The 21,961-nt window shown below is 39.7% G+C and overlaps 1 protein-coding gene across 7 annotated transcripts in view; it reads right to left on the reverse strand.

Moving 5' to 3' along the window:
* Positions 1-21,961, reverse strand: part of LOC112458001 (latrophilin Cirl-like) — a 533,024-nt gene that overhangs the window by 26,384 nt on the left and 484,679 nt on the right. For 6 of the 7 annotated variants that reach the window (XM_025021372.1, XM_025021375.1, XM_025021370.1 and 3 more), the window contains 4 exons: positions 5,291-5,397; positions 3,070-3,253; positions 2,548-2,717; positions 1,318-1,959 (listed from right to left, as the gene is read on the reverse strand). In XM_025021372.1, the coding sequence (XP_024877140.1) occupies positions 1,318-1,959; positions 2,548-2,717; positions 3,070-3,253; positions 5,291-5,397 (1,103 nt within the window). Of the gene's footprint in view, positions 1-1,317; positions 1,960-2,547; positions 2,718-3,069; positions 3,254-5,290; positions 5,398-6,162; positions 6,270-21,961 lie in introns of all 7 variants that reach the window. The other variant, XM_025021371.1, reaches the window with a different exon arrangement.

The raw sequence follows: 21,961 nt of genomic DNA on the forward strand, positions 1-21,961 counted from the left end.
CCATAGTACAAATTAAAAACCACTGTAATAGAAGAAAAAGAATTTTTTATTTCTTCGACTTTTATCTACGTAATTGAATAAGATTAAAAAGAGTAAATTAATAAAATAGTTTTCAAATAGTGAACCAATTATATTGTTTAAAATTTATTAACTCAATTATTCCAAATTTACTGAGAAATTTACTTGTTGCAAGAAAGAGCAATAGTCCTAACACGCTGTGCAATTTGCTGCGAAATGAAGGATTGAGAAATTAATAATTGATCGCAGGATCAATCAGTGGCGTTGCCAGGAAGAAGGACTTAATGCGCTTTCGATCTTTCTTTTGAAAAGAAGGACGTTACACAGCATCCGACCGGCTGTCGCTCATCAACTGCCCCCCCCCCTCCCCCCGGCCCCTCCTTCTTTCCTCCGACGCTTTTTGCTCTCCGCTGTTATGCAGTTTATCAAGCGTGCATCTGATGATGCACGTACACAGCGGCTCAATCAAGCCGCGACGCACTTCCGGGAAGTAAATCAAGTCGCTCGTAATTCCACCGTCGTTTTGTAATAATAATAGCGTGCGCCCGCGCGCCATACTCGTCTGGATTATAACGTAATCCGGGCGGGTACCGGAGAATTACGATGGATTCGGATCTGTATTTTATCTATACCGGAGATTACCGGGTGTTGGGTGCGCGAGCAATATAAATCATTCGATCGTTTGCAACGTACGCCGAAGGCGAATGCGCAACGTGCGTTCGTTCCGTGACTTTAGAAACGCTGATACGAAAATAGTTACTCCGGAGGCATGACGATTCGAGTTAGATAACGAATTCCGTCGCGAATTCTAGGTTGTTCAGCAAAAAGGATACAAATTAGTTTTATATTAATAACAGTATATCGTGACTAATTTACGAATCAATATTATAAATTATCTTTAAAAAACCAAGAAAATTTGTTTGAGATGTATTTTGCCTATATTTATAATTCCTTTTTATATTATAATTTTATTTCTCTCTCTTATATATTTTGAATTTATGTCCCGCAATGCGCGATAGAAAATTAAAAAGTATTATTATTATAAATTTTTTTTAGATCTTAAGCTAAATCGTGATTCTATTTTACGTTAACGACAATTGCAAATGAGGTTCTCAACATAATTTCGACATGATGTTCTGCAATTATCTAGGCAATTGGCTATAAGCCAGAGATAGCAGCTTAATGAGAAGGATATTGAGGTTCTTAACGTCTCCCTACTTGGCACATAAAGGATATAATAAATGCATAGTCCGATAAATTGTTGCGTAGCAATTACCAATCATCATTAGCAGTACTCACATATGTTTTTGCCCTCATGCATAATGGTCTTCTCGTGCATAAGCGTGTCGGCCAGTAAGAATGCGTTCTCCTCGAGACCGATCAGCAGCGACGTCGCGACCCTCATCTGCTCCTGATGACTGAGATCCTTCCAGGACGCCATTTGCGCCTTGTCGAGCAGATTGCTGCCGGTCCTCACTACGCCCTGGAGCAGCTCGGTGACGCTGACCTCCCTCTGATTCGGGTCTTGGTAGGTCTTAATGTCCAGGGCCATCTTCTCGGCCATGTTCTTGATGATCTTCGTAGTGATCATCATATCGCCGCCGTACAGGCCGCGGCTGTTGTTCGTGACCTGCGACAGCTCCCTGCTGATGCCGAGAATCACGTCGCCGTCCGTTACGCGGTTCTCCAAGGTGGTCAGCCAGACGGACCGGCACTCGCTCAAGTCTGGATTGTCGCGGTGCCAGAAGGCGGATTCTCCGCGGGCCAGACATCGCCATCTGGCCAGACCGTTGGCACCGCCCGGGCAGCTCTGTACGGCCACTTCGCCGGCCCTGGTCGTATTCCAGGACAGGTTCCTGGCTGTCACCGGAGGACACACTTGTCTACCGTAGTCGTACCACTGGCCGTTCGAACTGGACTCCGGGTACAGAGTGCTGGGTACTGCAATAATATGATTACGATTCGGTCAGTATGATCGTCTTAAGTGACCAGCTAACGGCTGCAGTTAACGGCGTCGACGTTAATGCGATACCGGCGTCCTCGGGGATGCAGCTTGGTGCGCAACGACGCTCGGAAATGGTATTTTGGTCCTCCCCGGGGGGATCTTAATGCTTTGTCGCGATCAAACCAGAAGTGTGCTATTTATTCGCGTCAGTTTATAGACTAGAGGTGTGTTTGTTGTAACAAAAGAGAAAATAAAAAAAAAACCTAAGACAATAGTGGCTTATAGATCTGTGGACCTATAACCGGACGCAGGATGGCTTGTTACTGTGTAAATATGTTATCGCCGTTGCCGATACAAGATTGTCGCATGTAATCGGCTAATTGGTTATCGACCAGGAAATTCTCGAGGATCTCTGCAGGATCTTTAGAATCCATGTCCAAAAATATATCGAACAATCTTATACATAAATTCATAAACCAAAATGACACCGTTTAGTCCTGCTGAGATAATAATATTAATATTTAAAAATGGCATATATATCACATTATTATCCAACGTTTTCATTAAAAGAGGAAAAATCTTACCGGTGGTCCTTCGGCTGGTTCTCCAGGGAGCGAAGGTGGACGTTGTCGTAGCTTGAGTGGTCTCAAACATAATCGGCGGGTTATTCGCCGGAGAACCATTTGCAGGAGGTATTAAGTCCTGATCCTCCTCATCGACTTCGATGTCGACGGAGGACCTTGTTGACGTGGAACTGAAAACGGAGGGGTCTCGTTATTCTCGATGGTCCTCGTACACACTGAACTTTACAACCTTATAGATCGCGCCTGATATATAAATTAACGACGTAAAGGAAAATATTTGTTCTTGTACAGACGCAGTGATTGAAGGAAATTAATGGCGTAAAAATAATACGCGAGGGAAAATTTATCGTTTCGATACTTTTGTTCTGTTCTATTTTTAATGCTTATATGCATGATAAATATGACATACGGTAATATTGAAATATTATACATAAATATATGATTCTGGATTAAAATCCAAAATTTTTTCCTCGGTTTTTAACCGCTTGAGCCGCGTATTTCAAATGTTTATAGCACACTGACCTCGCCGGCGTCGTTATCGGCATCGCCGGGGTCGACACTGCCGGTGGTTGCTGGGGTGGTTGTTGCGCCAGTGTCGTAATCCTCGAGGGAGGCCTGACAGTCGGCTTAGCGGTGCTCCAAACACTCGGCTGTGAAGTTATGAACCACGGCGGACTCGGCCGGGACGTTGTCGTGGTGGTGGCCGCTGCGAATATTTCGTCAAGATCGCTTTAATGAGGACGGGAAGACTGGCATTGCGACGGAGCTTTCGCAGAGGGAAGAGGAGGCGACCAGGCGGTTCGTCTACGAGCTTATCGGACTCGAAGACTGAGTATAATTAAGAAGAAAAGTGATTTCAGAGGTGCAGGATATTTAAAGCTTTCGAGAGGTCTCTTCGGCACAGGAATATCGAAGTCATCCCTCTTCTCTTTTTCTCTCCCCTTCTCTCTCTTCCCTCTTCCCCTCGGATTGATACGATGGGGAATTTATCCACCGCGTCGAATTTATATTAGACTCTTGTTAATCATTCGACAGAGTTTGAATGAACTGTACTTTGCGTATATTCCCGATAGACCGAAGGGAATGAGATATATCCGCTGGTCGGAGATACCGAGATACTCTCATCTCTGTTTTTCTTGGCTCGCTACGTTGGAAGGAGCTTATCCGCTGTATCGGATTTATATCGGATTCTTGTTAATCGTAATCATTCGATAGAGCGCTTGAGTAAATCTCCTTTTGAGAATATCAGATATAGTAAATAATATTTGAATATTTGAATTTTATTAAAATATTTGATGCGCATGATCGATCAAGATAGTTTCGCAGATTTAAATTTATTTTCTAATAAAATGTAAATAGTGAAACAAGATTTTTTTACCGAAGGAAATAATAAAAAGAAAATATAATTTTCAGACTATAACAAGTATAACTTTCCAATTTTATTAAAATTGAATTAACGCTGATTAACGCTGAAGAGGACACGAATAATGTGTCGAAACGTACGTTAATATATATATATTTATTTTTATAAATTGTTTGCGCTTTGATTACCGCGCTTGGCTCTAATTGCCTCTCCTATTCACATTGCATTAAAATTGAAATTTAAATTTAAAAATTAAAATTTAATAAAATATTGTATAAGCACAAATGTAATAAAATTACGAAATACTTCTATTAAACTTACTTTGTCTATAAAAAATTTATTATTTTTTTCCAGCATTAAAGACAAAGAATATTAAAAAATTTTGTGTTCGAAAATGATCTCAAGTTTTAATAATTGCTGAGCGAACACTATGAATAAAAATTAAATGCTTTTTGAGCATATAAATCGTCCAAGAAGTATTTCGCGAATATAAGATTCAAATGGTCAAAGAAGAAAGAGAGAAAATGAGAGACGGAGCACAAGAGATTAGACTGCACGGTTCAATATCGCGACTAAATCTAGCCGTGAAGGAGGAAACGATCTTTAACCCAAGATGGCGACGACAGTTAATTCCAGAACGGGATGGTCCACGTATTTCGCGGTACTATCTTTATAGAGGTCATCTTTAGTGTCCGAGGGGGTTTGCGATAAGGTAAAATACCGAACGTCGCCGATATTCGTCGCGATAATCGCGCGGGCAAAGGTAAGACGTGCACGTGCAAATCGAAGAGAGAAGAGGAATCGGTTTTACTTCTCCTGTGGCCACATTGGAAGCTATTAAGAGATTCGACTGTTCGCGAATATATATTGGTGGCGTGAACTAGAATTGCAGTCTCTATCGAATCTCCGCGAGGTCGACCGACACACGAAAGCAGCAATGGGAGACAAATATAAAGGACGAAAAGGATTTGGATATCATTAATAGAAAATAAAACAGCGTATTCATATAGGAAAGAAGACAAATTAATATGTATATTTAATACTTAATATTATTATTTAAATATTAAATTTAATATTAATATTTAAGTTTCTGATATTTATTAAATCAATGCTGATCGTTAACCATACTTAATGCAAATCCTAAACAACGTTAATAAATATTGTAAAAAAATGAATTTAAAAAAGTATATATTTCAAATATATTGTCAAAATTAATTTTTCTAATTGCATTTATTTAAAAAATAATTTCTGCTATTTATACTTTTAAAAACAATTACGATTCGCAAGTTTTGTGGAATTTCCTGCAAAGACCAATAACGTCAAAATAACACAAAATAATCGCAAGATAAGACTGACGTAAACATGAAAGAGTTTACTTACCAGACACACACCGATAGTGCGCTTCGAGATATTTGTGTGTGTTTGTGCAAGGATCGCCGAATTGCAGCGTGGACGCAACGATGCTGCAGTTCTGCTGGTCGTTGCACCTGCACGAGGATTCGACTCGCGTTTAATAAAATGACCATGGTACACCCTTACCACGTGTACCGCCATGGATCCAGCCTTGTCTCTTTCGTTTCTTCAATAGATGGGAAAGAAGAGCGATGCTCTCGGAGAGAGGCTTTTTCGTCGAAATTCGTCCGTTTTACGCATGTTCTTTTATTCAAGCCTATAATAGCAGCCTTTTAGCAAAGCTTAGCTTTTGGAATTTTTATTCTCAATTCTTGAGACGTTAATTGAAAGAATTTGATTAAATTCTTGTTGGCAAAAATTGGATTTATAGTTAAAAATTAGAAACCCCAGTCGATGATTGTACATATTTATTTTAAAAAACATTAGACTTATTGTTAGTCATTGTCTTTCAATATTAGAAGATTGTTATAGAAAATAAATAAATCAAATAAAATTGTAAAATAACACAAAAAATTGAATTAATTAATAAACAAAAATATAAGGAAAGTAAATTTTCCAACGTCAAATAAAACAACAAAGGTAATGAAAAGTTATTTATAAAAGAAAAAAATTGTTAAAGCTGCATGACGGTTTGGGCGTATCGTCTAGCGTCGACACGATTAGCTCATAAGACGAAATCATAAGACGAAATAAATCCTCTTTGCTCCTCAAATTACAATTCCAAGATCGTGAGGCTCTTCCGCAGCGCGTGAACGAGAGGCGAATTCCTTGAGATATCTCGCAACCGTAATCCGCAACCGCGCGAAAAACGACGTCAGAATAGAAAAATGTGAACCAACCTAAGCACTGGTAGTGAGCCTCGATGTACTTTCCGGTCCCAGGACAAGGGTCTTCCTCGAAAACGTCGCTGCGCACGTCCACCGAACAGGAATTACGATGATTGCACCTGCAATCGTCACGTGTGCGAAAATGTCACCCAGCGGAACGACCTTACAGCGATTTCCAAATTTCTCGCAGAATCACACGAGCTGAGAATCAGGCGAGCACGACGATTCCGCGTGTATTGCTATCTCACGACTTTATTGCGACTTCCACGAGCACGACTCTCTATTTCTCGAAAATCTTGTTCGATATTTTATGATATCTTGTCTGGTAATACTTAATAAAATCTTGAACTCATAATTTCGCAAGTATATCTAATACTTGCATTAAATATCGAAAGATAACATGGTAATCGAATTAGAAATCTTTTTTCCACTTTTATAAAGTTCACAAATAGGGATTCGTTAATGTCGCTTCGTTTAAAGGATAAACTTGGAACAGAGTCAAACTATACGATATTCACACTTTTGTAGCAATTGATGGTAATCGATTTATGAAAATGTATTAAATCTTAGATTTCTCGAGCATTTTCCGAAATCTTCGTTCGAAGAGCAAAAGCGATTTGTTAGTCTCACTGCAAATTTCGGAACAAAAGCTCGGCTCTCCCGTTCGCGGAGCTTCGTCGGATCCGTTATATCACGGTTGTTCGCGTGTGTGTTAGCGTGTGACAGTAGGACAATGGGTTAGTAATGACACGTTCGCAACAGTTTCAGATATAAGCACAAGTTAGGCGCACGAGGTAAGACAGACGAGGATTCTAGTCCCAGATCCGGGCAAACGGACGTGTGTGTGTGTGTGTGCATGAGAGAGTAACGTAGAAGTGTGTCAGCACCGAATTACAGCTCGCCCACAATATCCCACGGTGTATATACAAAGATTAACTGCATGCAGTGAATGTTCCTTCATTTCGAACGAAATTGTTGCGTTGCTTGCGCCTGCATCGACGAAGGCGACAAATCGTATCGATGTATGTTTGTGCATAAATTCGTATCGCTCTCTTCACGCGGTGATAATTTATTTTGAAATAACGGTCGAAGTAATGAGATCTGGTTTCTTTACTCAACTAAATTAACATTTGTAATGAAAGTAACGTTGTTGCATTAAAACCGATTCGCCGATTCCGTCCGTTTAAGTGTGCTTCGCCGACTGAAAAGATAACGCGGATCCCTCTTTTTAGCAGAACCTCTCCGTTAATTTAGTTTCGCGTTTGTTAAATCCTTCTCTCTCTCATGGCGTATTTGAAAGCTCGCTCGCGTTAACAGGGAGAATAATCATGGTGAATTTTACTCGTGCGACAAAGTAAATTTTTCTCGTGCACGCGAAATCGCGACACTTTAAAGGACAAAAGCGCGGCGCGGCTCGTCGGCGATCGTTAGGTCGGCGGAATTATATTCTCTTCCGAGAGAATCTCGGCAATTCGCCGTCGCGTTCCCGTTGTAACTACGGGACTTGAAAATATTTAGTATCGCAGTATTGTCGTAATAAACTTTCCGCCCCGCCGAACTGCCGAGCACGCTTGACATGACTTCTCTCCGTTAAAGATTTTCTCGTTGACGGATTTTCAAAGAGGGACTCTCTCTCTCTCTCTCTCTCTCTCTCTCTCTCTCTCTCTCTCTCTCTCTCTCTCTCGGAAACTTTCCTGCAAAGGTACAATAGAGACGGAGAGTGTTCCATCTTGAGACGAAGGTTTCAGTTAACATCGAGAGTATTTTCTTTCTATCTAAATACCGGGCAATTTTCGAAAAATTCGCATTAAAGCGCGATTTAATAATCGCCCAACAGACAATTCATTTTATGTTAATATATTATATAGATATGTATAAATCTAAAACGTTCATGACCTATCGCACTTCTTTTTAACGGAATCTGGGTGATTAGAAACATTGTGTCATATTTTGTAAATGCGAGAAATTCTACATCTGATAAAACATTGTAGACTTAATCCACTTCATTCGCAAGCGTGATGATAAGAGAGAAATATTGCTCTTGAAACTTCAACAAACGGATTAAATGTGAGATTATCTAAATGTATCTTTATTTAATTACGGCTTCACCATCCATTCACGTGTGGATGCAAGTATAAATAATATGTTCTATTGAAAGATTTGCAAACGGAGGTCATCGCTTAATTTTGCGCACAAGAGTCGAAAAATTTTATTTACCTTGCTCAATCCGCCAAGATAGTATCCCGAGGTAATACGCGTGGGATTTCCACCTAGAGCTTGTTTGTTCACGACGCGATTCGACGTTGCGCTTGTTTTAATGGTCCGCTCGTCCGATCGAGATTACCCGACGGACGTACGGCCGTCGTTGCACGAGTGCAATATCACTCTCGGCGAGACCGAGATTTAACGCAACTTTATGAGAGCGTGATGTAACGCGATATTTCATTTACAAGTGCGACCGGCGTCGCCGAAATTGAATTATTCTACATTGATCTTTGAAAATTTAAGTCCTCGCGTGATAAAACATTTTCCTTTTTCTCAAGTAATTGAACAAAACCGGAGAGATTCGCAGTAGCAACAAATTCGATTTCATGTTAAAAAAAAAGATGCATTTGTACTCCGATTTCCAAATTGTAAGTCGCTAGAACATCTTTGGAGCACTCGACGGTAAAAATTTATTTAAATTTATTTTACTTTTTGATATATTTTTTGAAAACTACTTTTAACAATATTTTTCAAATATTTTAATTTTTATAAATAAAAAAGATCGGCATCTTAAAAAAACATTTTTGAGACTTTAAGACCAACGATAATCAGAATACGCTTTGACAAAAATACGCAAGAAACATCGAGAAAGTATATTAAGTTAAGAGGGACACTACTCCGAAAATTATTCAACAATAATGGAAACAATGAATTTCACCGATCTCGTTAGTATCTCATGATGTCGCGCCGCGCTATTTTTCCCGCGTCGCGTAAACGCTCTGATTGGTTCACGTAGTAACCGCCGATTAGTTCACGTCGGACGTCGTCGGTGCGGAACGCGATCGCTCCGCTTTTTCGCTTCTTTTTCCTCGTCCCGGGCGAATTTCGCGTACGAGTGAGCGCCGGGAGCGCCGAAATTAACGACGGACAATTACTCCGACTGTATTAATCGGTTATAAATCTCCACATTCGCGACAAGTACCCGTCGTTTCGCGCTTCGTCAAATCGGCGTTCGTCGGAAAGATTCGGTCGGAAGGATTCATCGGTACGCGCGTCTCCCACTAATTCGCAGCGTTCGCTTCTATTAACATATGAAACGTTGACGAAGTGCCGAGAGACTGAGTAGAAACGGGTAACCTCTTCTCGCGCGCGTAATATTCGCGCAACGGTCGTTGTTCGCGTCGGCCATGTTTACCGACGCTTGCCAAAATTCTTGCGGGCGCGCCGCGAGCAACGAGTGAGTTCAAGGGTGCAGAGTGTGAGCGTATCGGTGGTCTCGGCACGTAAACAATCGGCTCGGTCGCGGTCGAACGTATATCTCCGCATCCGCAATGTGCTTTGCGTAATTGCGTTACTCGCGTAAATGTCACTTATATCGCGATACCGCACGCGGAGCCCGCGGGCCACCGCTTGACCTGTCAGATCCACGCGCAGCTTGATCTGGAGTAACCAAGCGTCTAGGACAGGTATTCATAATTTTGTTCTTATATTCAAGACCGTCGTTAAGTACAGTGTTAAACACTGTTAAATATTAAGGGATGAAATTTAAACCGACATCTCGAGTTAAATGACATTTTGTTACTTTTAACTACTCTGTGCGCCGAAATTTATTGTCTTAACACAAAACAGAATTATTTTAACTACATTGGTTTAGTTAAATTAACGACATATTGAGTAGGAGCAGTGGCGACCTATAGAAATGATTAAAAATGATTCAAATTGAGTATAATTTAACGTTACGAATTTAACAGTGAAATGTTACGAACTACGAGTTCTCATTTATAAATGTACAAATATTAAAATCTTTGTAATTAAGATTGTCTTGAAATAACCACAAACTATAAATACAAGCCTAGATATCTTATTTAGCGGGAGAATTTGCCCCGGCAACTATGTGCGCGTCAGCTGTGTCAGCGAGCATCGACCAGCATCGGAGGACTGTTGCTGGACCGTCAATCCAAGCAGGAGATTGTTGGCTTCACTGCGATATTCGGCGGGTGGTGAGTGACCAACTTTTACTAAGCTCTTCGTATGTCATTGTACAAAATTGTGAAATTCGTCGATCTCGATTTGACGAAAGTAGGATTATTTTCCTTATTTGAATTCCCTACTTGACACAAGTAGGAAGTAAAGTTTCTTTAGCCGATAAGAAACAGAATTGAAAATCCGAAGGCGGATAATAGTCACTTCCAAATTAAATACACAGGTGTAAAAAACGAGATAATTTCTTATGACTTTTCGTCGAAGCGCTGGATGGTAGATCTTAACGATTATTAACATTTTTGTGCCTTCCGCGTTCACAGAAACTCCCGCGTGCCCGCGGAATATTTCCGGCGCTCAGGCGCGATGACATTTCGGTACGAGGCGTCTTCTCGACGTTATCTTCCGCTCGTTATTTCGGGATTATGAGTTTCCGCGGGGCTTTTTGCGCACGCGGTAAAACACTGAAAGTCAAAAGCACTATAAAAGCACGCCCGAAATTCGATCAAGTGTCAGGCGGGGGTGACACGTCGCATAACACGGTGTGTAATTTCGAGAACCCCCCCCCCCCCCCAATAGCGGAAATTTACAGCGCGCGCGCGCGGAGTTATTTCGCCGGAAGAGTCATTGGGGAATCAATCGATCGCGGACAAACGGTTACGACGAAATTCTTATCGTTCCAGCGACAATCGGGCACGCTGTCGATACGTTGTCGCAGTTCAGGCAAAGTATCGACAGGACGCATAGCTCCGCGCTCTCCTGATGTAATTGGGTCCGCTCGAGATTAGTTCGTTACAGTGGGAAGCGTAACGATTCCGGCGTATTAGGGGTCAACAATGGCCGTCGAATTGCAGGTATTTTGTTCCCGCGTTATTGACGCGAAAATTCGCTTCCAAATGTGACAAGCGAATTTTGTCTATTTCGCCCCACGGTGAATTCGTGTCAGTGACAAGAAAAAAAAAGATCGACAGCGAGATACAATATTAACGACGCGATTAAAGCCGCGGTAATAAATGTATCTATGTTGTAACCACGATTTATTAATTATGCACCGGGCAGCGCTGCATTGTAATTATTTATACGATTCGCATAACGGTTTCCAATATTGCGACGTAAATGTGGTCGCATCGGCGGCGTTTCATCGACAACCGAAATTACAGCGTAGCCAATTATAACGCACTGGCGCTTTTATTTGTTTAGCGGGATGTGTCGACGAGAGCTATCGTTCTCGACGCTAAGTGATAACGTCCATTTCTCGTAACCGAATTCCGAATTTCCATTGGATAATATTCGTCGATCATTAAGCAGTGACTTTTTGAACTAGTCTATCTTTAAATTCACGTGATCGCGAGTGAAATAAATCGACGTTTCCACTGACATTTGGCCAACGGAAATAATAGTCGGATAATCGAGATGTACAAAGTTGTTGTTATTATTAAAATTGTCTCTGCTATTAACCTTAGATCCAATTTTCTTCAATTTCATCGTGAACGGCAACTCGGTTCTAATTTTAAACGAATATAAAGATTATATACTTTAATTTTTGTAGAAATAATTTCTTTTTCATATTAAAAGTTGACTGATTATATGGAAAAAATGTTTATAGTATAGAAATAGACAATTTAACAATGTTAAAGTTTTTCTATACACATATGTTAATAATTAACGTAACTATTTTCGTATATATTTATCAAAAAAGGCATCTTTTTTAATAAAATTTTTATTTCAAAACAATACACGCATCCATCCAATGTTTAAAAATGAGAGATTTTTTCATCGAAAATTCTTAAATATATGTATAAATATCTTATCATTTATGCGCAATTTAATTTAGGAACGAATTATATTACTGAACATCAATTTAGATGCAAAATATTCTCAAAAATCAAAACAGTCATCAATTTCGCGAATTCGTAGGCGGCCTGTTGGATATTTCTATCGATCTCTTTTTTTTTCTTACGCTCGCGCACACCCCTCTGTCTGCTTCCATCCCTATCGTCGGGTATCGTCCGGCTTGCACGGCGGAATATAACGAGGGTAAACGTAATTTCAGACGGGTAAACTACGAGCGAGCACGAAAAATCGCCATTTCGCGGATGTTGCGCCGTTTATTATTAAGGCAGACCCCTCTCTCTCCCTCCCCTTACGGTTCCCCGCCCTGTTCGCTTTGTCTTTCTTTTTTTCACGTGCATACACAAACACACACTCGCCGCGGTAGCCCCCGCTATAATGATCGATTCGACGGTGATTCAGCCCTTTTCCCCGCGGCGTTCGCAGTTAATATCGGCGCAACGGGGTTTCGTTGTACGATATTATTATTCCGTCTGCTGATTCATCGCGACATTTCTGTCCGGTGCGTGAATAAAAGTATAGGCAACTTTAAGTTGCGCACGAAAAACAGGTGTCTCTAACTTGTTCCTATAATCTTCGTCTTGTAATGTTTTTATAAGAAATCGCTGATGAAAGTTCTACGTTGTTTGAACAAAGCTCCGGCCATTTTGCTTTTATTCCTTGTCACCGTAGCGAAGTATTCAGCCAACATCCGTTTATAAATTTATAACAATGAGTGAGGAAAGGCATAGTAACTCATTTTATTATTTTTGTTGGTTGTCCGGTGTTCGGTGTTCCTATCGATTTTAGGAAAACTAAATTTCTTGAAGGTTTTCTTGTTACTGTCGCAAAAGCTTGAAACCTACTTGATATATATATATATATATATATATATATATATATATATATATACAATACGTATCCACGGCAACGAATGGATTAATCGTGCACATAATTCGCGAGTAAAAGCGCTCGGTCGCGTAAGCGGAGCTTAAAAGCGCCCCGCGTGTCGCTGGTAATCCCCGCGATTTAACGAGGCGCGTGTTTGCGAACTATGCTGCATTGTATATCTACGTGCATCTTGCGGGACGCGACGCGAGTCGCTTCTCGTACTTCGTGTCTCACACCGGTAAGAAACTTGTCGCCCCGGTAAGCGAGCCACGAAACATCCCCTGGCGGGGAAAACCTCCCCCCCCCTCGCGTAAACTCGAATCGTGTGCATCGTGTGCGCGTGGACTAAACTGCGCCATTAGGACGCTCCTAAAACGGCGTTTTCGGTATCGCGGATACGTGACAAACATAACTCGCGCGTTTAAAAGTTTTGTCACGTCGCGTGGGAACAAATCGGCAGATTCGCATGATTTAAAGACAGCTGTGCTTGTTATTATACGTACAGTTGGATTTACGTACGTGTGAGAAAAAGAGACATTTACATAAAATTAGGTAATTATATAGATTTTGCCAGCGATGTTTGACTCGTGGAAAATAAAGATGTCTTATATTTGAATTTCAATTTTCTTTATTTCAAGTTTCTTCAAAATTTTCCAAATTGAATCTCCGATATCCTAATCGATCAAGTCCAGCTGTTAACCGCCAGGTCCACGTGCGACGCGAAGGAACGCGATCTCGCACGGTAACGCGAGCCGACGCGACGCCTATCATACGGTATCACCGGACGAAAAAGGGAAGCCGAAGAGTTTTCCGTTTCAGGACGGGCGAGAAGGAGTCGAGTGACTTTTTAATCGTCGTAGGAATGTCTTTGTGCCGGCGAAACCTCTCCGTCACTGGCGCGGATTTCGAAAGGACGCGCCGCGTTGAAACTCGACGATGGCGCGTGTAGCGGGCGGATGTGTAGGGGGAAAAAAAGCGAGGGTGATATAGAGCCGAGAGTAAACGAGTCGTCGGAAGAACAAAAACGAGAAAAGAAGCGGGGGCGTTCGCTTTGACGCTTATAAGCGCTATAGAATCCGTGACCGCGACGCGAGTCAAGTCGGATGATAGCGTACGATATCAATGATGACGTCACTCGAGACATCGGATACTTGGGAATACCATATCAATTCCTCACGAGCTGCTGCTATTGCGTCGGATTACGGAACGAGGATGCCGGATATGACGATTGAACGATACAATTTAATTATTTGATGTAACAATTCCTATTCTGAGATATTGACTTATTTGCTTTTGATGATCTTGCTAATCTCAGCTTTACGAGAGGCTCAGCTGCAAGGAATCTGATATCCTGCTCTTAATTCAAGAGTAATAAAGTAGGTATCGAATGTAGGTCTGTTTTGAGATAATTTGAATGTAACTGGATTTTAGCCAGTTTAGTATAATTATAATTTTAACGGTCTGTCTTATTTTTGTTCTTTATTCAATATTTATACGGAAATGTATCTATCTCTATCTTTCATCCGCGTTTTGTCTGTTCGAAAACTGCAAGTAAGTTTCGGTCTACGAGTGCGGAAAAAGAGAGTGGGTTGAAAGAGGGCGAGAGTGGCGACCGAGCGGGGCACAAACACGATCGGCGATGCGCGCCTGCTGAAATTGGAAATTAATCGGTTTTGCGTTGTTCGCGAGGGTGTATTCCTCGTATGCGTACACCGGCATTTCGTGAACGAATGAACGAACGAGCGAGCGAGCGAGCACGGCTCCGTTCATTTACGCTCCGATAAATCGAAGCGCCCGGGCGCGATTTCGTCGCCGAGCTGTCTAGCGATTTTCGGTGTTTTTAGTGTTTAACGTACGAGTACCTATGCGCGTTTCATTCGCTCGTGCCGGGATAAATCGAAACGCGATCGCCCGCCCGACCCGTTTCTGCCGACCGATTTTTAGTGTTTTCAGCGTTTAATGTCCTCGTGTGCGCGACGATATTCTAGCTCGTAGATAGCTCTATTTCGTACACAAAGCTTGGCGATTGATATCACAGTCAAGCGGATGAAGATGATAGCGATTTTATTCGTAATTTTCAAAGCGCGTCGCGTTGCAATGGTAAAAAAGTTGCTCGAGATGAAAGCGAGAGTTTTAAATTCATATTTCGATAAGATTGATTTGGAATTCATCAAAAGATTCTTACTTAAAAAGTGCGATTGGTCAGGAACACGCTATATTTATTTATTTACACGTTTAACACGCGATAATAAACAACGTGTATAATTTAAAATGTATTTCTTAAAAATGTCGTTTTGTTTTTATTATAAAAATTAAATTAAATTAAATGTTATAGAAATTGCAAGAATGTAAAATATTTTAATATCAAATATTAAGTCGATATTTGAGCTATACGTTTAAATAACTTCTTTATAAAAAGATCTTTTTTTAAGTAGATTTTCCTTATCAGTTTAAATGAGAAACTCACGTGCGCGTTGAATGAGGCTGCCTTACAAAGATTTAATATCCTCTTTTATGATTACCACAAACAATCCATCATGTTATTTAAGATTGATAGTGATCGCGAACATAAAAGCGGACGAATGCCGACGAAAAAGCCTCTTTCCCTACTAGGAATTTCCCGCAGGACAATTCCTTCAGTAGACGAGATTCTGCGCGGGTTTACACAACGGGTAGCCAAAAAGAAGGGCGGAAAGACACAACACAGGAGCATCTCTCCTTGGCATTCCGGGCGGCAAGAGAAAAAGGAAGGATCCATGGCAGCACACGTTGTGTTCTGTCTTATATATATACACATATATATACGTATATTTTTTTAAATAAGACAAAGCTTGTACGTGTACCTCTAACGGTAGCCGTGCGCAGAGAAATCTCGACACAAGATTGCAAAGACAAATCCCAAATTTATTTAGGCGAGCTTTAAAAAAAACACAGGAAGTTTCTTGAAACTCGCAGAAATGTCTATTCCGCAAATGTTTATGGGATTAATTTCTCGTTTTAACTATCAGTAATGATAATTTGAAAATAATTTAATTTTTGAGGTGCAAGATATGACAAGATTTCTCCTCTGACACACAATTGTGGTACAGCCACGATCGTGAAATTGAATCAAGAGCTGCGGCATCTAGAAATTAACACTTTTATCACACAATAAGATGCATATTGCACCGAATCCGTCAACTGGCCGACAGAATCGGTACAATAGCTCGCGCGAATTACACGTGGCTGTACCAAGTGAAAGCGTTCATTATACAAAAAGTGATATAAGTCAAACTTTGGAAAATAAAAACTGTTAAAGATCGATATTGTTAAATATTCTTTTGCCTAAAAGTCCAAGTTTTTGAAAATTATAAGTTTGCATCACATTAAAAAGAATGTATTAATTTAAAGCGTTAAAATGAGCAATATAATTATTTGTCACATTTATTTTTGTCAGTTTAGTAATTATTTTAATTACTATATTATTAAAAGACGTTAAACATTAATTTAAAAGCGTGAAGAAAGCAACAAAATTACAGTTATTGAAAATATTTGTTGGCATTACTGCTTCGGTGTGATTTTCAATTACTTAATCCTATAATTATTTTATTTTAAAAGCAATATGCTAATGCTTGAGAAATTCCAAAATTGTGACTAGTATACCACTCTCTTTCGAAATGAACGACTCGTATGTTAAATATTACTATACTGGTGGCATGCATGCACTGGTCGACTAATATATATGGTAGAACAAGATGGAGCAAGAATATCAAATTTATCTTCATATCGCGCGGCTGAGTATAATCGCAATTTCAAAGCTGTTTACTCGCACATTTAGTGCAAGTACCGTACTTTTCGTTTGGATCCACCCCATTATCACCTTCAACCTCGCTCAAACTTCATCGATGTTGCCTCTGAACACCTTGTATAAACATCGTATCTACGTACTGCGGCGAGACGCGCTCAACGATAAAAAATTAAAAGAAAACATTGTTCTTTATTCCCCCCCCTCCTCCCCCGTCATCTCTTCCCTCGCTCTCATTTCTTTTCTGATTCCTGTGAGCTATACCAATCCGCTCACGGCACGACGACGGTTGAAATATTCGTCGGACTTCTTCCGCGTATTCGTGATTGGAATACTTTTAAGTACCTAACCGGGAGCTCTGTTTCTTCCTCTTTCTCCCTCTCCCTTCGTTGCAACGTCTCTTTCTCTTAATCCGCCCGGGGATTAAACGAGTTTTGTCGAGAGAACTTGGGGGCGTGGGCAGGTACATGAGAACGCGCGCGCGCGTGTGCATTCAAGTGTACATGCCTGTGTACATGTAATTACGCATGTATGTAGAAATGTGTATGGGTCGGAGTTAAATGCCGTGCATCTGAGATATCTCTTTTATTTCGAACATTATACGAAAGACTCTTTCCGCGTTCGCAGTGACAAACGGCGCGCAAGTTGATAAAGCTAATTTTTTTTCACGAAATGCATTTTGAGCTACAGTCTCTTTTTTGAATATTTTAAATAAAAAATTTAATTGAACTCTAATATAATATAATCGATTTGAGAGACTCACTGATTTCATATTTAAAATTATTATATTAATAATAAAAATTGTAATTATGTTAAAGAAACGTGTTGTTCGAGTGCTATCGACAATGATTTTAATTTGACTTAACGACAACCGCTTAAAAATGAACAATTATTCAGAAATTCCAGAGAATCTTCGCAAAAAATAACATAAGAATAACTTTACTAGTTCATCCGCCGTTTGTTACTGTGAAAGTTTTTCAAAAGATACTTTTGGCGTCTTTGGAAACACGGGAGATACCGAGAGTAGCGATATTTATTGCGCTACCTGCTACCTAGCTTCTACATCGAAGCAAGCGGTTACGAGAAGAGGCGAGATATATTGTGAAAACTCGTGAAAAGATACATTAAAGAGGGGAGGGGATTCTAAGTTGGAAAAGAGTGAATGGGGTAAGAAGAGGACTTGATCGTTAACGAAGGGGCGTTCGTTAAATTAAGGCGAAAGAAAAAGACGTACGTGAGTAACAAAACGCGGAAAACTTTGCGCCGTCAATGCGACTGAAATCCGTATTTGAATTAATTCCTCTTCGTGATATGCACATGGAATTTATTCTTCGATTATCTTATGTATAAAGTTTTGACTTGAAAAGATATTCATATACATCATTTAATTTAATGTCTTATCTTTCAGACAATTAATTAAAAAAAATAGTATAATATTAAAGCATTGAGATATATTTTTCTATTAAGATATTAAAAGATATTCTTCTCGAACTTAATCGATTGAAATGAAAAATTTGATCTCTCTCGCTTCTCATTAATTGAAATTAAGAATGCATCAAAAGAACCTAAGAAATTGATCGATATAGAGAAAATTGCAGAAGACTAAAACAGAAAAAAAATGAATCAATAAAAAGATTGAAATTGCGAGACACTGAGAGGAAAAACTCGATTCGAGAGAGACAACTTTGTCCGCTGTCTCCCTGGCCGTAAACGCTCTTAAATGAAATGACGAGCCGGCTAATTTGCCCGTCTAACGCGGTTATCGACAAAATTTTCTGAGATTGTAATTAGCTTACAGTTTAAATACCGTCGTGTGGCAGTTTCCGCAACGCGAAAAGTAAATGATGGACCTTGATTATAGATTTTGATGAGAACTTTTCATAATCAAATAAAATCAAAAAGTAAAAAGAAATGAAAATTGAAGTTACATTTTCTTAATTGGACATTTTGATAAATAATATTATAATATTTTTAGAAGAAGATTTATTGCATTGTATTGTTTTTCTATAAGTAAAATTATATAACAAAATGCATTTAAGCATATTCAATAACTATTTAAAACTAATAAGAAATAAAGTTGCAGTTTCTATTAGAAATTTCAATATTTGTTATTTTGTTCATTGAATTATCGATTCTTGAAATATAATTATTTGTATTGAAAATCTGTAGACATATCTAGTTGTCGCGAAGGAAATGTGGAAAACAAAGAGAAAACAACGAAAAGCTTTGTCGATGAGGTATAACTATATTTTCCACTAAATGAGATTACGAGGGAGTTAATTTCGTATAACATAATTACAGAGTTTGTGTGATTGCAATTAAGTTCGATACAATCGGAAAAATGGCTGAGAAGCAAGATTGGTCGGATAGTAGGAGGAAGTAAAAAAATTGATTGGGTCAACGAAAGAGCGGTGAAATTTTTTGCGTGAAGTTATTTTTATAATTTATTTTAATAAATATCGCGGTTAAATCCTCGTGATGCAAACATCGAGAAGTAATAAGTCAAATTATACGCCTAATTCCAGGAATAATAACGAAATTTATAAGATTAAACTTTGGCTGCGTAAGTGCGCAAAAATATTAATAAACACGAAATTAACATTTTTTCGTTGTCCAAGAATTTACAGCAAATGCTCGCGTATCGCGCAATATGAAAAGCCGCGAACAAATCGATCTGAAAGATTATTTGACAAAAAGCGATTTTCATTCCGACGTATCTTCCAATCAACGCAACAATTTGCAACAAAACCATTGCGGGCGATAAAGGTTCCCGCGCAAGCCGCATCGCCATTAGCGGATTACCGTCGCGATTTGAGAAGAGTTATCTCTTGCAAAAAATAATTGCTGTCCTGGCTGTCTTCCAATCAACGTAACGATAATTTACAAACAAACTATTCCGCACGTATTGCCGCCGACAAAAATTTCGGTAAATAAAGTTAAATCACGAGTTATTGATAACATTCGCGATTTAGGAGGCTGATTAATGATTAACTGATTCTTTACCGTTTTCCAACTTGTATTCGTTATCAAATAGACGCCGGACAAAAGGAAATTAGTTTCCATGTTAGTCGATATGGTACTTTTTATGTCATCTTTCATCATTTATAGCCAATTATGGCGATCGATATTACTCCGCTAGACTAAACAATCGTTTGCGTCGCTATTTGTACGATTAATTCAACCCAGTCTCGTCGTCTCCGACGACGATTATCGCGCCGAGAGTATATAGGATATTCGCCGGCGAGAGAAAAGTTTTCCCGAACGACGACAAGGGAGGGCAGAGCCCTCCATTACAAAGAAATTCTCACTGAAAGATGAAGGATAAACACGAACTCCAAACTTTCGTCGGCGCGATCATTTCATTAGCAGTTAGCCGCTTCATTCCGCATGGCGGACAAAAACTTATTTATCAGGCGGGACAAAAGTTTCGTACCGACAAACAAACAGCCCGCGACGATACTTCGCGTCGGCATAATTATTGTTTCCCCTTCGATGCGGCTCGCTTAATCTTAGAACTGAGTTCCAAACCAATGATATAGAGAACCAAAAAAAGAAAAAAATGTTCCGAATCAAACATCGAAACAATTATATTTAATTAGAAAAATATCGAAATAATACATATCTAGCGAGTTACGTTGAAATGTATAATTTACAAAATTCTAAAAATATTTTCTCTCACAAAGCATTTCTTAGATTTTATTATACGGTTATAATTTTTTATGATTACTCATAGGTCAACTCAAAAGTGTTTTTGTCAGTCGCACAATGAATCGTAAAATTGTTTCATATACTTGATGCATATCGGATTGATTACGTCGCGCACGAGATGACTAAATAACCGTTATTAATTATAGTTCTCTATAAATTTGACGCGAGAAATCGAAATGTCACATACGGAGCGATATGTGTACGGCATAATAACTTTATCACATTATCTCACAATAAAGAGGAAAAAAAGAGATGATCTCTAACTTTGCGGTTGAATTTGAATGAGAAATCTGGTGTGTTAATTAAATTTCCATACTTGGTTGAATATCTAGTGTAGAAAAAAAACCTATCTCATTTCTCAGCTTCTCTATTTTATTAATTGTGAAATTTAAATTCTTTCATCAACGTAATAGTATAAAAAAAAAATAATAATAACGATCAGGTTGGACAAGGCTCGATAAATAGACGTAATGATGATAATCGAATAACTGTTAGCACAATATCTATGAAATAACCTCTTGATTTTCGTATCAAATTCATATTAATTTGTGATTGAAAATATGAAGAAGTCCGCGCTTTATTTGTAATGTAATTTTTTCTTGTGTAATATGTGTATAAAAAGACTCTTGAGATTGCAAATACATAATATTTATTACAGTCAGTTTCATTCACAGCATACCATTTCAGACTGACGCTTTGCGGACATCCTGCGTTCGCAGGATGAATTCAAACGTGGCGCGTTCAAGATTCGGTGTCTATTATAATACTACTTGGCGAACGCGCACGTACGTGGCGTAGAACAAATGTGTTCATCGCGCTAAATGGCGACGAAGCGAATTTCGCGGCAGCGGTTTGGTATCCAATTTCATTAATCGTTGCGCCAAAATTCCCCCCACCACCCCCACTGTTATCCACCAATTTCACTTAAATCGTAATCTCGGACGCGAATCCCACACCCTCGTGCCCGCCTACTGCGGCCTTTACGCCGACACTTTGCCCCCTTCTCCCGTTCGCTTTGTCCCGGTTACAACCGGCAGACGGTTAATCCGCAATTGGTTTCGCTGGCGGTGCGATTAAACGGAATTCCCAAATGATTTTGGCCCGCCCTCCCGCCACGCGCGCTCGATTATTCGCAAGCACGACGCGCAGAAATTTCGTAGCCCGGCGCGGGCGCGGCGCGATGCAGCACGGTTTGAAGTGCAGGATGCACCTGTACGACTTCCCTCGACCTGGTTATGCGTAATGCGTCCGCGAGCGATTATTCATTTGCAATTTGGTAGCGAGATTATTCAGTCGTGAGAAGTTGGAGAGAGAGAAAAGGGGAAGGTTAGCCGACTATTAAGAAATTAGAAATTACTATAATTATATTATATCCTCAAAAATAATCGATTGTTTTGAGCGTATATTCATGAA

The sequence above is a fragment of the Temnothorax curvispinosus genome, unplaced genomic scaffold (assembly GCF_003070985.1).
Source record: "Temnothorax curvispinosus isolate PA1 unplaced genomic scaffold, ASM307098v1 QBEX01008590.1, whole genome shotgun sequence".
Classification (NCBI taxonomy): domain Eukaryota; kingdom Metazoa; phylum Arthropoda; class Insecta; order Hymenoptera; family Formicidae; genus Temnothorax; species Temnothorax curvispinosus.